Source organism: Seriola aureovittata, chromosome 8 (assembly GCF_021018895.1).
Source record: "Seriola aureovittata isolate HTS-2021-v1 ecotype China chromosome 8, ASM2101889v1, whole genome shotgun sequence".
NCBI classification, from domain to species: domain Eukaryota; kingdom Metazoa; phylum Chordata; class Actinopteri; order Carangiformes; family Carangidae; genus Seriola; species Seriola aureovittata.
In genome coordinates, this window is record NC_079371.1 from 28,419,461 (window position 1) to 28,437,469 (window position 18,009).

Sequence of the window (18,009 nt, forward strand, 5' to 3'; positions counted from 1 at the left end):
AGGTCACCGCTGTCAACTGTACATGAAGATTCTTCCAGCTGTCACAGTTTGGGATGGTGCATGTGTGTGTCCAGAGCCTCCACCTGAGAAAAGGTGTGGTCCTGATTCAAGCTGGTGGTGATGAACCACCACCAGGAACAGGTCTGCTGCTGTGTATCAGCTCTGTTTAGCCCATAGGAAGACAAAGCTACAGAGAGCCGGAGCTGAACACCTGAGCCTCAGAGAAGGTACAGATAGAATAATCATCAGTTTGTCTCCTGATGATACTGAGATCCACAGAAAACAGTTCACAGCAGGACAACTAACACCTGACCAAACATTAAGGAGGGATGCATATCAAGAAGATTAAATATTCTGATGTCACAAGAGAAAAGTTTCATGAGTGAGATGAACACAGCTGAAGGTACTGATGATAATAAAGTATTACTTTACTCACTGTCCGTATCCATGTTCAGTGAAGGGAGCATCTACACACGTCAGTTTATTAGGAATACCAAGCTAAAACTAATGCAATCCAATCCAACAGTAAAATAGTAATGAAGTCTGAAAACTGTCACAACTTTAACTTGGGTCTGCAGAATAGAGAGAGGGAGAGAGAGAGAGAGAGAGAGAGAGCGAGAGCGAGCTCAGTGCATCATGGGAATCCCCCAGCAGTCTAGGTCTATATAGCAGCATAACTAACACAAGACAATATGGCTGTGCTTCCTTGAATGACTGCTGGCTGGGAGACAGCTGGATTCCATCAAGGCGAGGCTGCAGGTCCTGATCATATCAGTCACAGGGTTCTGACACATAACAATAGTTAGACATGTGGACATGTGCCATCTGGGTTATATACTGTATATCCCTGCTGGACAGGTCATCCTCAGGAAGCTGGTGTGAAGAGCTACGCTGGTAAACATGCTGACTTTGTACTGCTCATCATTTTCTCCTCCACATCAACTTTACAATAAAAATGTCTGCCTGAGACTCTTGGTGATCATCTCTCCAGCTCACAGGATTTCACAAGTAACACAGGAATGCCACAGGGGACTGCCCTGTCCCCACTTCTGTTCACCTCTGAACCATGTGACCTGCAGAAGCTCTGAGGGCTCTGCAGTGGTGGGGTGTGTTTGAGATGAGCAGGAGGTGGAGTACAGGGAACTGGTAGCTACCTCTGTGGAGTGGAGCAATAGGAACCATCTGCTCCTACATGTGGACGAGACCAAGGACATGGTGGTCAGCCTTAGGAGAAGGAGAACCTCCACTAAGCCCATTATCATGATGGGTGTGGAGCACTACATGTACTTGGTAAATGGACTGCACTTATATAGACTCAAAGCTTTACACTACAGTAGAAGCCACATTCACACACATTCATACTGTGCTACATCAGAGGCAGTTTGAGGTTCAATATGTTGCCAGGACACTTTGACGTGCAGACAGGAAGAGCCGGGAGTCAAACCGCCACCGACCTGCTCCACCTGAGGTGCTGTGCTGTGTGTGTCCACTTGAACAACAGACTGGACTGGAAGACCAACACTGATGCTGTGTGACTCTGCTTGTTGAGGAAGCTCAGATCTTTTAAAGTGCAGCAGCTTCTGGAGATCTTCTACTAGTCTGGGGTACTGAGGCCCCTTCCACCATGCTGTGGTCTGCAGGGGGAGCAGCCTCTGTGCCAGATACCAGCAGGATCAATTAAGTCATCCGCAAGGCTGGACCATCATTGGTCAGAACATTTTGAGTCAGTGAGGAACAGGAAGTCTGAACAAACCATCCCATCCACCCACAACACACTGCTGAAAAAGAGGAGCTGGTTCTAACAGATTCAAGGTGACACAAAGTGAATGATGTTTCAGTTTGATGCCTGATGCTCCAGGTCGTTGAGCCCCAGGATTGGTTGGGCACTGCACTGGGTTGACATTGGGCAACTGGCAGATTGTCTTGTCTCTGGAGTCTAAAGAAGAAACAGACATCTCACCTCAGTTCAGGTTTTTCTGTGTCCCAGTCACCTTCCAGTGCCTCATGGACTCTGTTGCATTCGCATCCTGCATGTGCATCCTCCTGCTGCAGTGCTGGAATCACTGAGGCAGGCTGTGCTCACTGTCTGGGTACCACTTGGGTGGTGGGCAGGTGCTCCCTCCAGTAGATGAGACTCATTCACCATAATCCATTATGGCAACATACAATTTGTAATTAGTGTAATTGACAAAGCAAAGCACAATCTTAAATCTTAAAAATCTTATCTCAAATGAATCCCATGCATTAATGTTGTCATATGAGTCATGACTTTGCAGAAACTGAAAACCAGACAGGATGGCATGTATTTATTTATTTCAACATATCACAAGTTTATTTACTCTAAATGAATGTGTTTAACAGAAAATGGAGGTAAAATATATTTTGTCTTCACAAGTTCGACTTAACATTATCGTTACATAATCTAGTTAACTTCATATTTGTCTTTGTTCCTCCAGGGAAGTTGATGCTGATGCTGTAGACAGTAAAGACGGAAAGTCGTAATCAAACCCTCGTATACAGTGTCAAAGGACATGAACACAAACCACACAAGGATTTCAATCTCAATTCTTCTGGCTTTCTTTAAGTCACTGATTAAGTCTATAAAAATGTCTGTTGGAAGTTCTCTGAGCCCAAAGTAATGTGTGTAAACTATGTCATCATCTGTAGAGCCGAAAACATGCATTCTTCCACCTGGACTGTCACAGTTTGGGACAGAGCTTGTATCTGTTCAGAGCCTCCACCTGTCCAGTGGTCTGGGAGCTGAGAAAGGTGTGGTCCTGATTCAAGTAGGTGGTGAGGAACTCTGGGAAATCTCTCTTTAGGACCAACTCCAGGAACATGTCTGCTGCTGTGTGTAAGCTCTGTTTAGCCCTGAGGAAGACAAACATAGAGAAACAAGAGCTGAACACAGGAGCCACAGAGAAGGTACAACAGGAGGAGAGGGCACTATAGTATAGTGTAGTGTAGTGTAGAGTAATGTAGTGTAGTGTAGTATACTATAGTATAGTGTAATGTAGTATAGTGTAGTATACTGTAGTGTAGTGTAGAGTAATGTAGTGTAGTGTAGTATACTATAGTATAGTGTAATGTAGTATAGTGTAGTATACTGTAGTGTAGTGTGGTGTGGTGTAGTATACTGTAGCATAGTTTAGTGTAGTGTAGTGTAGTATATTATAGTGTAGTATAGTACAGTGTAGTGTAATGTAGTATAGTATAGTGTAGTATAGTATAGTACAGTGTAGTGTAATGTAGTATAGTATAGTATAGTGTAGTATAGTGTAGTATAGTATAGTGCAGTGTAGTATAGTATAGTGTAGTATAGTGTAGTATAGTATAGTTTTGGGTAGTATAGTGTAGTATAGTATAGTGCAGTGTAGTATAGTATAGTGCAGTGTAGTATAGTATAGTATAGTATAGTATAGTGTAGTATAGTATAGTGTAGTATAGTATAGTGTAGTGTAGTATAGTATAGTGTGGTGTAGTATAGTGTAGTATAGTATAGTGTAGTGTAGTATAGTATAGTGTGGTGTAGTATAGTATAGTGTAGTGCAGTGTAGTATAGTATAGTGCAGTGTAGTATAGTGTAGTATAGTAGTATAGTGTGTATAGTATAGTGTAGTATAGTATAGTGTAGTGTAGTATAGTATAGTGTGGTGTAGTATAGTGTAGTATAGTATAGTGTAGTGTAGTATAGTATAGTGTGGTGTAGTATAGTATAGTGTAGTATAGTGTAGTATAGTATAGTATAGTGTAGTATAGTATAGTGTAGTATAGTATAGTGTAGTGTAGTATAGTATAGTATAGTGTAGTATAGTATAGTGTAGTATAGTGTAGTATAGTATAGTATAGTATAGTATAGTGTAGTATAGTATAGTGTAGTATAGTATAGTGTAGTATAGTGTAGTATAATATAGTATAGTATAGTATAGTGTAGTATAGTAGTATAGTGTAGTATAGTATAGTGTAGTATAGTATGTATAGTATAGTGTAGTATGTATAGTATAGTATAGTGTAGTATAGTAGAGTGTAGTGTAGTATAGTATAGTATAGTGTAGTATAGTATAGTGTAGTAGTGTAGTATAGTATAGTATAGTGTAGTATAGTATAGTGTAGTGTAGTATGTATAGTATAGTGTAGTATAGTATAGTGTAGTATAGTGTAGTATAGTAGTATAGTGTAGTATAGTATAGTATAGTGTAGTATAGTATAGTATAGTGCAGTGTAGTATAGTATAGTATAGTATAGTATAGTGTAGTATAGTGTAGTATAGTATAGTGTAGTGTAGTGTAGTATAGTATAGTGTGGTGTAGTATAGTAGTGTAGTATAGTATAGTATAGTGTAGTATAGTATAGTAGTAGTATAGTGTAGTGTAGTGTAGTATAGTATAGTTAGTGTAGTATAGTATAGTGTAGTATAGTATAGTGTAGTGTAGTATAGTATAGTGTAGTGTAGTATAGTGTGTATAGTATAGTGTAGTGTATATAGTATAGTATAGTGTAGTATAGTATGTATAGTATAGTGTAGTATAGTATAGTTAGTATAGTATAGTGTAGTATAGTATAGTGTAGTATAGTATAGTGTAGTATAGTGTGTAGTATAGTATAGTATAGTATAGTGTAGTATAGTATAGTATAGTGTAGTATAGTATAGTGTAGTATAGTATAGTATAGTATAGTGTAGTATAGTATAGTATAGTATAGTGTAGTATAGTAGAGTGTAGTGTAGTATAGTATAGTATAGTGTAGTATAGTATAGTGTAGTATAGTGTAGTATAGTATAGTATAGTGTAGTATAGTATAGTGTAGTGTAGTATAGTATAGTACAGTGTAGTATAGTATAGTGTAGTATAGTGTAGTATAGTATAGTATAGTGTAGTATAGTATAGTATAGTGTAGTATAGTATAGTATAGTATAGTGCAGTGTAGTATAGTATAGTATAGTATAGTGTAGTATAGTATAGTGTAGTATAGTATAGTGTAGTGTAGTGTAGTATAGTATAGTGTGGTGTAGTATAGTGTAGTATAGTATAGTATAGTGTAGTATAGTATAGTGTAGTATAGTATAGTGTAGTGTAGTGTAGTATAGTATAGTGTGGTATAGTATAGTGTAGTATAGTGTAGTATAGTATAGTATAGTGTAGTGTAGTGTAGTGTAGTGTAGTATAGTATAGTATAGTATAGTGTAGTATAGTATAGTTTTGGGTAGTGTAGTGTGTGTTTACCTAACAGAAGGACACAAAGTGCTGAGCTCCTTTATCACTTCCTCAGTTAGCTCAGTCACCAGTCGCCGACTCACCACCCTGCTGTCGTCCTCTAGCTGAATCTGATGACGGATCCACTGCCACACCTGACACACACACACACGCACACGCACACGCACACACACACACACACACACACACACACACATATTGTGTCATACTCTTAATATTCAGAAATATGGATCAGGGGCTGATTTTGTCCACATCTAGAACATGGGACTTTCAATGGTTATGTTGCCTTATTGTACCCTGGTCTGGGCCTCTAAATGTATCTTCTGTTTTGAGTTCTTTTTTGTTTTAGGTGTTGCACACCTCCCAGGCCACCAGGGACAGGACACACTAACATGGTGGCCGTATAAAGCTGATAACTTATAAAAGAAACAAGTGTTTTCACTCGACTTTCTGCTCACTAACTTGATGCTACATGTGTGTTTTTATTGCTCATATGTATGTTGTATCATGACAGTAGGAGAAACAAGTAATAATTACAAGTAATAATAACAGTTCAGATCAAGAGGAAGTTATCTAATCAACCAAACTGCAGCAGTGAGCCCTGAAAAACTCCGGACAACTCAGGACAACTTGGCCCAGTCTCACAGGCTGACAGACATAAGCTAAGAACACTATCTGATTGTAGAACATGACAGACTCTGGTGAGCCCTCTTCAGTGTTCTTCAGCATTCAAGCTGTAGTTGAACATGTACAGGAAGTGTGGAGGGCAGCGTGTATGTTTGAAAACTGGTGTCAGCAGTAGCCGAATTGAGTCTTCAGGTTTGTTATACTGAACAGTTTCAGCCATGTTATCAGAAACCAACCACCTTACTCTGTTGTAATACATCCATATTCTCAGTGGAGAGCACATGCAACTATGGTAAACACAGAGGGGAAAACTTGAACCAGTCATTCACCACCCACACGGCTTCAAGTTACCATTAACCAGCACTCAGTCACTCCACTCTTCTACAGTCTACTACTCACTCTATCCTTTCAGTTGGTTTGGTAACATAAAGAAGGTAAAAGCTTTTGTCTTCTCATACTTTATAGAGCAGCATATGGCCATTTCCTGTAGACAGTATATAACAGTGTGGACCTGCTACATATCAAACTCAACAAAGGTTAGTTAATTCATTTAGCACCACTGCAAACAGAAAAGAAACAGAGGTCAGGCTTCCACCAAGGCCAACGTCAAACATGCACCAGACTTCAGAGAAAGAAAAATCTAAACCAAATGATCTGGATCTGCCCCAAAAACTACACATCGTTTCCAGGGAAACCACCAGAGTATGTTACAAAGAAGTTCTTGTCTTTCAACACTTACTACTGCAGGTTCAGACCGGGAGAATTTCAAAGCAACTCACAGTAGACAAGACTTACTTTTCTGCTGATAACTGGGTTGATGTTGAGATTAAATAATATTCATAGCTCAGGGTAAAGTTAGTGAGTGTTATCAGATCTCACACCTGTCACCTGTCCGACCCACATTATCCACAAGGAACTTCCTGTGTCCTGTCTTACAAAGGAGCACAAGTGCACCAAAGTAAGCCTGGAGATGAAGCTAACAGTTTCCCATGTGTAACCCAAAATGCTCCCACCCTAGCAACCGGTCAAAAGTGGACCCCATCTGCAGCTACACAGCAGGTAAAGTCAGCACTCAAACATCACGACATGGATGGCCAGTTACAACAAGGGAGAGGAGGCAACAAGGCAACCCCATCTCAGTATTGACGCTTTGTGGTTGAGAAGGTAAGAGAATTGTGGGACATGGAAGCATTTAGAACCAGCTTCATTATACGAGCCACGTAAGATGTTCTAACATTTCCCAGAAACTTTCAACCAATGGTACAGCAAAGACCCTTCTGTCCATCTCCAGCAGACCTGACACACATTCTTGTCGGCTGCAAGCCGAGTCTTACGCAAGGCTGTTACATCTGGTGGAACAACAAGTTACTGAGGGGTTCAGCAGCTACGCTGGAGAGCAGATGGACAACCATCAGTGCCTTGCCTCTTCTGTCATTCCATCTTGCATCTGTAAGACAGTTTGTCTGTGCAGGTGTGAAGCAACCAAAGGTCTGTACTTCAAATCTACAGACCAAAAAGCTGGAGCAGAACGAGACTGGATGGTATTGGACCAACCTCAGACCGGACCTCGTGCTAATTATTCTTTGCTGTGTTTTGGGCATAACACGTAATAAACCAATCACAGTGCATCTCCCATTCCCATACTGTATTGCTATTATATTATCATAATGACACAGTGATTCACACAGACTTAGATTCTATTTGCAGTCAGTTGATTATATATTGTAAGTGACCAGTGAGTCCAGTCCTGACACAGGCAGCAGCTCTGTGACTCTGAGGGACAAGGCTGGTCTGAGTGAATCAACGCGCTGCTCACAGCTCTACAGAGAAGTAACAGCACAAATCACACAGTTAGAAATTAGATGTGATATGTTGAGAAGTGTGAATAAATCTTCAGTTCGTTATGAAACTGTGGACAAATTAAGGTGATGAATGGGTAACACTGGAGGATATACCAAGTAGTAAGAAAGAAGCTTCTCTGCAGAGCCTCATGTAGAGACAACATGTCACAAAGAAGCTCTTCTGAGGCTGTACTGTAATGTTCACCTGTCTGATCCAACATCTAAGAGCATCTTCAGCTCACTCTGCTTGTGTGAAACAGACAGAGTGTGTGTGCTGTGTGTATGTTGGCACATGCTGCTCTTTTGACACTGATGCCTTAAAATATCAGTGAAATACTGCACCGCTGACTTATGACCGGGTTTTTGCTGGTCAATAGTATAATCACTTCCACACCTAATTTTAAGACTAACGCGCCCATGTGCGCACCGATGAGCGCAAGTGTCTTTGCAATTTAAACAATGTGGGTGCTGGACAGGAAAATGACAGCTATGTTGGTCTGAAGTCTGGTTTGTGAAGCTGAGATAGAGATAGAGATAGAGATAGAGATAGAGATAGAGATAGAGATAGAGCCCAAGAACTTTAATTACACTAAACTGGCAGCTGATGCTGAACAACATGTCTGGAAAACTAAAGTCTGCCCAGATAAATTTGGTTGCTGAGTTTTTTTTGGGCAAGTCCACTCGCAGGCTATTTAAGGACATGGGCGTCCAAGGACAGACCCAGCATCAGGCCATAAGAGCCCGTCGAGGTTTATGCCTCGATGTCACCGATGATCTTCTAATTTCATCTATAGACATCTCAGTATGATCAGTAGTATAGCTGTATAGTTAATTGCCTAATTACATTCTCGCCCACCATTGCTCAATTCTTTACACAATTTATTTGATCAGTTATTGATTAACTCTGTTCTTTTGCTCCACTTTTCATCTTGGTGATTATCAGACATCACATTTACTCTGTGTTAGTAATTAGTAGTTAATGCAGATCTTTATTTAGACTCAGTCGTCTGTTGAATCGATAAGCCTCTGATATTAGACTTATTGGATTCATTGTATTAATTAATTAATATATTTATTAGTAATTCCTCTATGGAGGTGGTGCCCCCATAAAAATAACTTAAAAATAATGCTACATAAATTAAGGTTACTAATCAACATATTGGTGATGACAAAGGGATCCATCTGAATATATTATTTTTGGTAAAAAGCTTCTATGTATATAACATTGATTCTTTATGACACTAATACTTTATAACATTGAATTTTTATAACATTAATTCTGTTGCTCTGCACTTTTTGACTGAGCAGGAACTTCCTTTAGCTCCTCCTTTATCTGCAGACAACGCAGGTCAGACAGGTGACAGGTGTCAGGTCTAATAACATTCACTAACTTTAACTTAGCAGTGTGCCTCTGTATCTTTTGATCTAGACACATGTATAAAGTAAGCACTCTGTGGTGTGGGCTTGGTGATGCTATATTTGGATCATTTAATACTGAACCCACCTGTGATCTGGAGATCTCTGCTGTGGCTGAATCTTCCACCTGACCTCTGTAGAAGAAGAGGCCTTTACCTGCGGAACAGGACATGGTTTAAACAGTCTTCAGTCCACACAGTGACAGTGACAGTAACTAAAGACTGGCTGTACTCACCTGAGAGCCAAGCATTGATAAAGAGGACACCGACTGTAATGTTATACTTTAAACCGTAAAGAGTGACTCCTCCCTGAGGAAACACAAAGTTCATCACATTATACTTCATTATTATTATACAACATATCCTCAGTCTTTCATTTATCACCCTATCATGAAAATCTGAGGTCAGTTCTCAACCCAACTTATATCATATTGGAGATTTTTGTGGGCTCCACCACCATCATCATCATCATCATCATCATCATCATCATCATCATCATCATCATCATCATCATCATCATCATCACATCAGAGATAATATCTCTCCATCATCATCATCATCATCATCGTCGTCATCTCATCAGAGTGAATATCTCTCAATCATCATCATCATCATCATCATCATCATCATCATCATCATCATCATCACATCAGAGATAATATCTCTCCACCATCATCATCTCATCAGAGTGAATATCTCTCCATCATCATCATCATCATCATCGTCGTCATCTCATCAGAGTGAATATCTCTCAATCATCATCATCATCATCGTCGTCATCACATCAGAGTTAATATCTTTCCACCATCATCATCTCATCACAGTGAATATCTCTCCATCATCATCATCATCATCATCGTCGTCATCACATCAGAGTGAATATCTCCTGAGAGAATTATGTTCATCCTCCAGTCGAGTTCAAGCAGCTGTGGATCTGCTCTGGAGGCTCGTGGTGGACAAACACCTGACCAAGTTCAGCTGTGGTGGTTGTGTCACCAACCTGTATGTTGTGTGAGTGGTCTTTCATTTCCTTCAATTACATGAACTAAACCCTGTCCCAGACTTGTGCGGTTCAGCTGTGAGAAAGGTGATGGACTGACCGAAGGCATGGACAGGAGGTCGTCAGGAGTGACTGTGACATCATCTCGAAGCTGGTGAAGTTGATTATCACCGTCAGTGTGGAGCTGAAAGAGCTGGAGGAGGTGAAGAATTGATCAGAAAATAGAAGTCATCATTGGCTGCTCTTATTTAAAGTAAACCTTACTCACTTTCTGCATGGGCTCAATCAAGCTCAGGTCATACACCATGAAACCATCCACACCTGCTCTGATCTCCAGTAACTTCAGTCTGAAAGGAGGAGCCAGTGTCACAGACTTCAGTTTAAAAATACACTGTCAAGAGAACTGTCAGTAAGAGCAGACAACACGAGTGTGGCTGAAGGATGATGATGATACTCTGTAGTCTCAATAACTGAGTAATAACTTTTAATGAGACTGTTAATGCTTCAGTTCCATTCAGTTCACTATGACGGCATCAGCTGTGACAGAGACACTCTGTCCTCAAAGTCATCTGTCTGCTGCACATTGAAGGGAGTATTCGGATCCTTAGCTTCAGTAACATTACCAATAAAGCAATGTAAAAAATACCATTACTACTGTAAGTCTTGTAATTAAAATCCCATTTCAATAAAAGTAAAGATGTAGACATTTCCAATAATTATTTCCACTTCCTTTAAAGTGAAATTACAATTTTGCAGAACAGTGGTCGACAAGTTACAGAAAAAGCTAAACAATTAAGAGCAGAGCGGTGAAAATGCTTTATCTGAAGTGTCTGATTCATTTCTTCATGGGAAGTTTTTGTGCTGATGCAGAGAAAAGATGAATTTCCTCAAAGTAAAATCCCAAATAAATATGAATTCATTATTCTTTCATTATTAGGAACTTTACGGTTGAATTGTGTCCTTGTAGGAAACAAGTTTTTTCATCTTCCATTGACCTGACTGTCACCTCACCTTGACCTGCTCTGCTCTGAATAAAAGACTCTATAAGATACATTTTTAAATGAATGAATTAGTGCATGAGCTGAATATGGGCTCTGTTTCTCTGGTTAGTTAGCATTAGCATTAGCCAACATAAGCTACTGGTCGTACCAGACCCAGTTATCCTGTAGCAGCTAAACCCCTGACTGTGCTCGGTTGAGAAATATATTATAATATAATATAATATAATCAACTTTACATATAGTAAGAATAAAATGTATTATTAGATAGCCTATAGCCTTTCTTTAATGCCATCCTCAAGACAAACTTTACATTTTAGACCCACTACAATCGTCACTCTTGGTAAAATGATCAGTATATATTTATTTTGGATTCTGTGATTTACATTGTAGCCTGAAACGACTGGTGATGTGTTTTTTTTAATTATGCCGTCTTACTCCCAGTGAAGGTCTTTGGAGAACCAGAGTGACTGAGTCTTTGTTGACTTGCTGAGATCAGGATAACATCAGCTGCACTAAAACTCCAAATTACTCCAAAAGTAAATTCATCAGAAAGATTTGTTTTATTACCTCAGTCCTGATAACATTCAGTTACATGAATATGTGTGAAGAGCTCTCACCTGGTGACGGTGGCCAACACTCTCCTGTAGGACTCATGAAGCTGGTCCTGAGGCAGCAGCAGAGCAGCCATCCCTCCTGTGGCCAGAGCTCCTCTCCGATGACACGTCTGAACCAGCAGCTCCATGTAGCTGCGCAGGAAACGTTTCTCCATGTTCACATACTTACTGCGGTCAGGCAGCAGGAAGGCCTGGCGGTGTCCTACAGGAGACACGAAGAGACGCAGACGTTTCTTTTTCATTATAACCTAATAATAATAACTATAATACCATCATACTGATCATCATCATTAACGAATTCTTGCAGTACTTTGACTTTGACTGGGCTCAGAGGCTCAGTGAGAACACAGAGGAGTGAATGGAGCTAAAACTCTCTTCACTCACCAAACTTGTTGACAAAGGAGGCTGAATAATCCCAGATGCCACAGTTGAGTCCTGCTGAATGGTCTTTCAGCTCATACAGAATCTCCTCCATCTCAAATGCTGCTAATACATTTTCAATCAGCACTGTGGCCTTAATGCTGCCCAGTGGAAGGCCAAGCTACACACACACACACACACACACACACACACACAAATTCACTCACATACAACTACAGGAGGTATAAGTCTACGCACATTATTTTATGTAAATACCAACAGGATAATTAGGTCATTTTATAAATGTTTTAAAGACATAAAGAAAAACAGAATTATATCCTGAAATGTCAAACGGATTTCATGAAAGGATCATTTAAAATGTAAAGGGAAATTACTAGAGTAAACCTACAAGAAAAAGATTCAACATTAAACATGAAAGTGAGAAAACAGGAAATGCCTTCTCCACTGTGTCTGTGCTGTTTGGATTTTCCAGGTGTGTGTAAATGTACAGGTGAGGCCTAAAGGTTGTTGTGTGGGTCTGTAACAGTTACAACAGCAGGGGGGGTCTGTGTCCTATGCCTATACTGTGACTTAGTTGAAGTAGTAGTTGTAAAGTACAGTGGAGTATTAAGGACGCAGACAAATAATCTTAGATTTTAAGAATAGTTTCATTTGTGACAAAATTTGGAGAATAGAGTTTTAATTTCACAAAATTAAGTGGAGCATTTTGACTAAAACCCACATGATGATAAAGACGAGTGTAAGGAGAAAGGTGGTGTGTAGTGTTTTATGATTGGACAGGGGATGTTCATGTTACATGTTTGTGTGTGTTGTGTTTGCAGCTCTGACTCCTCTGCAGTGTGAAGGGTTCACCGGTCAAACTCACACCTTCAGGTTGTAGTTATCCCTCACTGGAATCACCTGCTGCCACCTGCTCACTATGTTTTCACCTCTTTCATTTCATAATATTTTGACTTTATTATTATATTAAATACTATGACTCTATTTCTAAAATATTACAACTTTTTAGAGAAAATATTATGGATAATTATTCAAACTTTTTAAATCAAAATCTTGAATCTGGTCATGTCAATCAAAAACAGAAATGTGAGACCTTCTGTTGAGTCCAGACAAATATCTTGTTCCACAGTCTGGCCTCCATGAAGCTCTCCACCTGACAAACAATAAACATGTTACACACATCATCTGTGTGTGTGTGTGTGTGTGTGTGTGTGTGTGTGTGTGTGTGTGGATGTGTGTGTTACTTTGGACAGGTAGAAGAAGGGTCCACTCTTGTTTTCGAACAGAGTCTTTCCACAGTGAAACATGAGGAGTCCAAAGTCAAACAGAGGACCGGGAGCCTCCTTCCCCTCCACCTGAACAACACACAGCCTCTTCTTTATGTTTGCATCACTTTCTTTTCATTAATCAAACTCAACCTGTAACACTTGACACATCACTACACACCGAACACAAACAACACACTGAACACAAACAACACACTGAACACAATCAACACACTGAACACACTGAACACACTGAACACACCGAACACACTGAACACACTGAACACACTGAACACACTGAACACACTGAACACACCGAACACACCGAACACACTGAACACACTGAACACACTGAACACACTGAACACACTGAACACACTGAACACAATCAACACACTGAACACAATCAACACACTGAACACACTGAACACACTGAACACAATCAACATGCTGAACACACTGAACACACTGAACACACTGAACACAATCAACACACTGAACACACTGAACACACTGAACACACTGAACACACTGAACACACTGAACACAATCAACACACTGAACACACTGAACACACTGAACACACCGAACACACGAACACACGAACACACGAACACACTGAACACACTGAACACACTGAACACACTGAACACACTGAACACACTGAACACAATCAACACACTGAACACAATCAACACACTGAACACACTGAACACACTGAACACAATCAACATGCTGAACACACTGAACACACTGAACACACTGAACACAATCAACACACTGAACACACTGAACACACTGAACACACTGAACACACTGAACACACTGAACACAATCAACACACTGAACACACTGAACACACTGAACACAATCAACACACTGAACACACTGAACACAATCAACACACTGAACACACTGAACACAATGAACACACTGAACACACTGAACACAATCAACACACTGAACACACTGAACACACTGAACACACTGAACACAATGAACACAATGAACACACTGAACACAATGAACACAATGAACACACTGAACACACTGCTAAAACACATTATAGCTCTCAAAGTACTACAAAGTCAAAGCAGTGATTAAGGTCAGTCTGAATAAACTATGTGCACTGACTCATTGAAGTGACTGAAGTGAAACTTGCTGTACTACCATCATGTTGTGCTCCACCATGTTCCAAGCACGAGGACGCAGCATCAGCACTGGAGCCTGAGATATGTGAGGAACATCTGTTAACACACAGAAGGAGGCAGATGAACAATGAGACTGACCCACATCTGGAACACTAACACATCAGCATCCACAATAATCTTTTGTCTATGTAATTTGGCTTTACCAATATCAGTAGCCTATTAGTTTGAAGTGAGCCTCTTACTGGGGAGCTGGTGGCGCACTGCCTTCAGAACATTGTAAATGCCTGTGATCTGGTTGGAAAATGTAGGACAGTTTCCATCATCAAAGTCAACCTGTCAAAATAAAGGAGGATTTCAGATGACACAGCGTTCTCCTGTGAGTTAACTAGTTGATTTGATATTCAAAGGATAAGGCTGTTGTATTTCAGGCTGCTCACACACACTCATCAGCTGTGGATAAACATATATCTGGTGCATTAGTGTGTGTTACTGACTGCAGGACAGTGTCTGTGGGACTCAATGTTATTATTATATTGTTGTTATTGTGCTCTTTAGTGTATTATTAATTCAATTAATTATTGTGTTAACATTATAAGTTCAGATTCTGGTTCTTCATTAATACTTCACACGAATCAAGGGATATTATAGTTAACTTTAATATGACCTCAGCTGAAGTGTGTTCAGGTCTACATGTAAATGATTTCTTTTAGTTTTTTAGGTTTTTTGGATAGCGTAGTGGAGACAGACAGGAAATGTAGTAAGAGAGCAGGGGAATGACGTAGCAAAGAGTCGGGCCAGCCGGGAGTCAAACCTGGGACTCGCTGAGCCCATGTGGTATGAGCCCTAACCATTGTGTAAATGATTTCTACATTAGCAGTTAAAGTATTTAATGACCAAGCAGAACAGCACATACAGTTAGTGGACTGGTCTGGTATGGTCACAGGTAAATAGCTCTGGTTTCACCTGTATGCCTTGTGCTGGTGACTGGAGAGCTTTGATGAAGCGCTGGGTATTGCAGGGGGCCAAATCCCCAATATCCACATGTCTCCTCTGGAGCCTTGGGGGTACAGGGAGCACCCTCCAGGCTGGATCTCTCCTGATGTGAGTGGTGTGCCCCTGGAAGCCTGGCAGGTCACCTGACAGGTCCAGGTGGGACTTTCTGGACACTCGCAACCACAAGACCTGAAGAGAGAAAAGAGCATCATCCTGAGCTCAACAGTCCTCCATTCAGGAAAAGAGCTCTCACCACTGTCTTACCTTATCCACCTCCTCATCAAATGTAGAGATCAGCTCATAGAGGAAGAGGAGGGAGTCAGCAGTGAAAAGTGTCTCATACTCTGCTTCCAGGCCTGAGGGGGGAGGGGACACCTCCATGCTGACTATGCCCTGTGGACAAAAGGTTTAGATCCACATATTTGAGTCTGTAGGATGTGGATTCATCATGGTAGAACTCCATGTTCACAGAAAGGTGTCAGAGGTCCAGAGATAGAGAGGACCCATCACAATTCAAAAGCTTCATTATCTGAAAAAACCTTGGGACTCACTGTGGATTAAACTGTAACAGACATGTAAAATAAATTCCAGAGGCTTGTTAAAGCGATGACCTGTCAGAAAGAAGCATTTTAACTCCAACAGAACACTACAGCTAGAGACACTGCTCTGAGGTTCAAACTCACTGTGTTTCCTTCCTACAAACATAATGTTGTATTCTGTACAGCCCACATTGTTCATCTAATAAACAGAGTAATGTAGTGATACTCACAGACATGCTGACAACAGTTATCTGCTCACTCAACTGAAGTGGACTTTGGTTCTGGTGACACTGTTTGAACAGGAAGATGTTTGTTTGTAAGAGGGGATGGGTTTAAAGTCCTGTAGATTCTCTACTTTGAGACTGCTTGAGCACCATGTTAGCAGTTTGGTATCGTTTTGAATATCTGACAGTCTGTTTCTGCTGTAAATGGTTTCAGTCAAAATCACCTACAGACTCTTTACTTTGTTGTTTTGGCAGTTTGTGACATTCTTTGGGTCCTCGGAGTAAGAACAACTTTCTCTCTCCTGTCGTGAAGTGACTGAAGCTGCAGTGTCAGAGAAAACCTGCTAACATTGTCTTCAGTGTGAAAGGGAACAATCAGCCTTCAGTCCTCGGTCACATGCAGTAGTCCCAGGTGTTTATTGACTCCAGCTCTGATCAGCAGAGTTTGATTTCAATATCCAATAGTGACTATTAGTATATGAAAATCTAACATAAATGTCACCATTTTATTATTGTACCAACGTTAGTTTCAAGCAAATTTTTATCTGCATTCCATAAAATTTAGACATTAGCATATTGAGAGCACCACCCAACAAGACAAAACACACACACACACACACACACATACACACATACACACACACACACACACACACACACACACACACACACACACACACACACACACACACACACACCTACACACATACACACACACACACACACACACACACACACACACACACACACACACACACACACACACACACACACACACACACACACACACACACATGAGGGAAAGAAGACAGTCTAAGACTGATATGATCTTGTACTGGGTATCAGATTATCAGATATAAAACTAGTAGATAAAAACGAGCAGCAAAATCAGACGTAAATTCAAACTGTATCTAGTGTCCTATTGTGTTGTTGTCATGGCTTTGACCGTGGTTTGACATGAACAAGCAATAACGACCGCGCCCACTCAGGAAACAGGAAGTGTACACCATTTGTTATCATTGGCGCTGCTTGTATTGGCTCATCTTTATCTACAGGTAAATTCAGTTATAGTGACGCTAAATTGTGTGTTTAGACCAAAGTGTTTGGATTCTGATTCCGCTGATCAGTTCTGGTTCTTAACGAGTCTCCACCCTGAGTGCTTGGTGCACTTTAATAATTGTAACTGAACCAGATAATAAAAGTACAAAACTCATGAATAAATGAGTGTTAGCACAGATTTGACTGAGGAGGGTGGGGCGTGTGAAGGAGAGGGAGACCGGTACAACACGTCGAACACCAAACACCCATGACAAAACACCGTGCTGGTGCAGGTGTTTTGTCATGCGAGCAGTGCATCCTCCCGTGGCACAGGTCGCTCTTCCGTAGGTGTAGCATCAACAAAACAAAGACAAAATGTATCACCATGCACAGTCTTCTTCTTCTTCTGTTGGTTTCAATGATTGGTGAGTGGCATAGCACCAGCCACCGTACCAGTAGCCATATCCTGGTACTGAAACTACTGCAAATGAAATTTGTTGAGGAATTGATGACCAGAATCAGAATTATTCAATTTCTTATGATTCACAACCCCTGAAGGACATCTGCATTAACCCATGTCTCTGCTACAGAACAATAATCAGATAAACTAGCTGTGTGTGTGTGTGTGTGTGTGTGTGTGTGTGTGTGTGTGTGTGTGTGTGTGTGTGTGTGTGTGTGTGTGTGTGTGTGTGTGTGTGTGTGAGAGA

At 40.5% G+C, this 18,009-nt stretch overlaps 1 protein-coding gene across 3 annotated transcripts; it reads right to left on the reverse strand.

The window, feature by feature from the left end:
* Nucleotides 1-2,291: 2,291 nt before the first annotated feature.
* On the reverse strand, nucleotides 2,292-16,299 carry ugl (ureidoglycolate lyase). 3 transcript variants are annotated; one of them, XM_056382193.1, is made up of 15 exons: nucleotides 16,271-16,299; nucleotides 15,766-15,894; nucleotides 15,472-15,690; nucleotides 14,751-14,841; nucleotides 14,528-14,604; nucleotides 13,337-13,447; nucleotides 13,186-13,245; nucleotides 12,096-12,252; nucleotides 11,715-11,913; nucleotides 10,365-10,443; nucleotides 10,197-10,289; nucleotides 9,333-9,405; nucleotides 9,186-9,253; nucleotides 5,223-5,347; nucleotides 2,292-2,871 (listed from the first exon to the last, which is right to left on the reverse strand). In XM_056382193.1, the coding sequence occupies exons 1-15, from the start codon at nucleotides 16,274-16,276 to the stop codon at nucleotides 2,700-2,702; spliced, it is 1,659 nt and encodes a 552-aa protein (XP_056238168.1). In that variant the 5' UTR covers nucleotides 16,277-16,299; the 3' UTR covers nucleotides 2,292-2,699. The 3 variants fall into 3 exon arrangements, with proteins under 3 accessions (XP_056238168.1, XP_056238170.1, XP_056238169.1); XM_056382195.1 differs by lacking the exon at nucleotides 16,271-16,299 and adding an exon at nucleotides 16,185-16,203; XM_056382194.1 differs by lacking the exon at nucleotides 16,271-16,299 and adding an exon at nucleotides 16,053-16,192.
* Nucleotides 16,300-18,009: the final 1,710 nt, after the last annotated feature.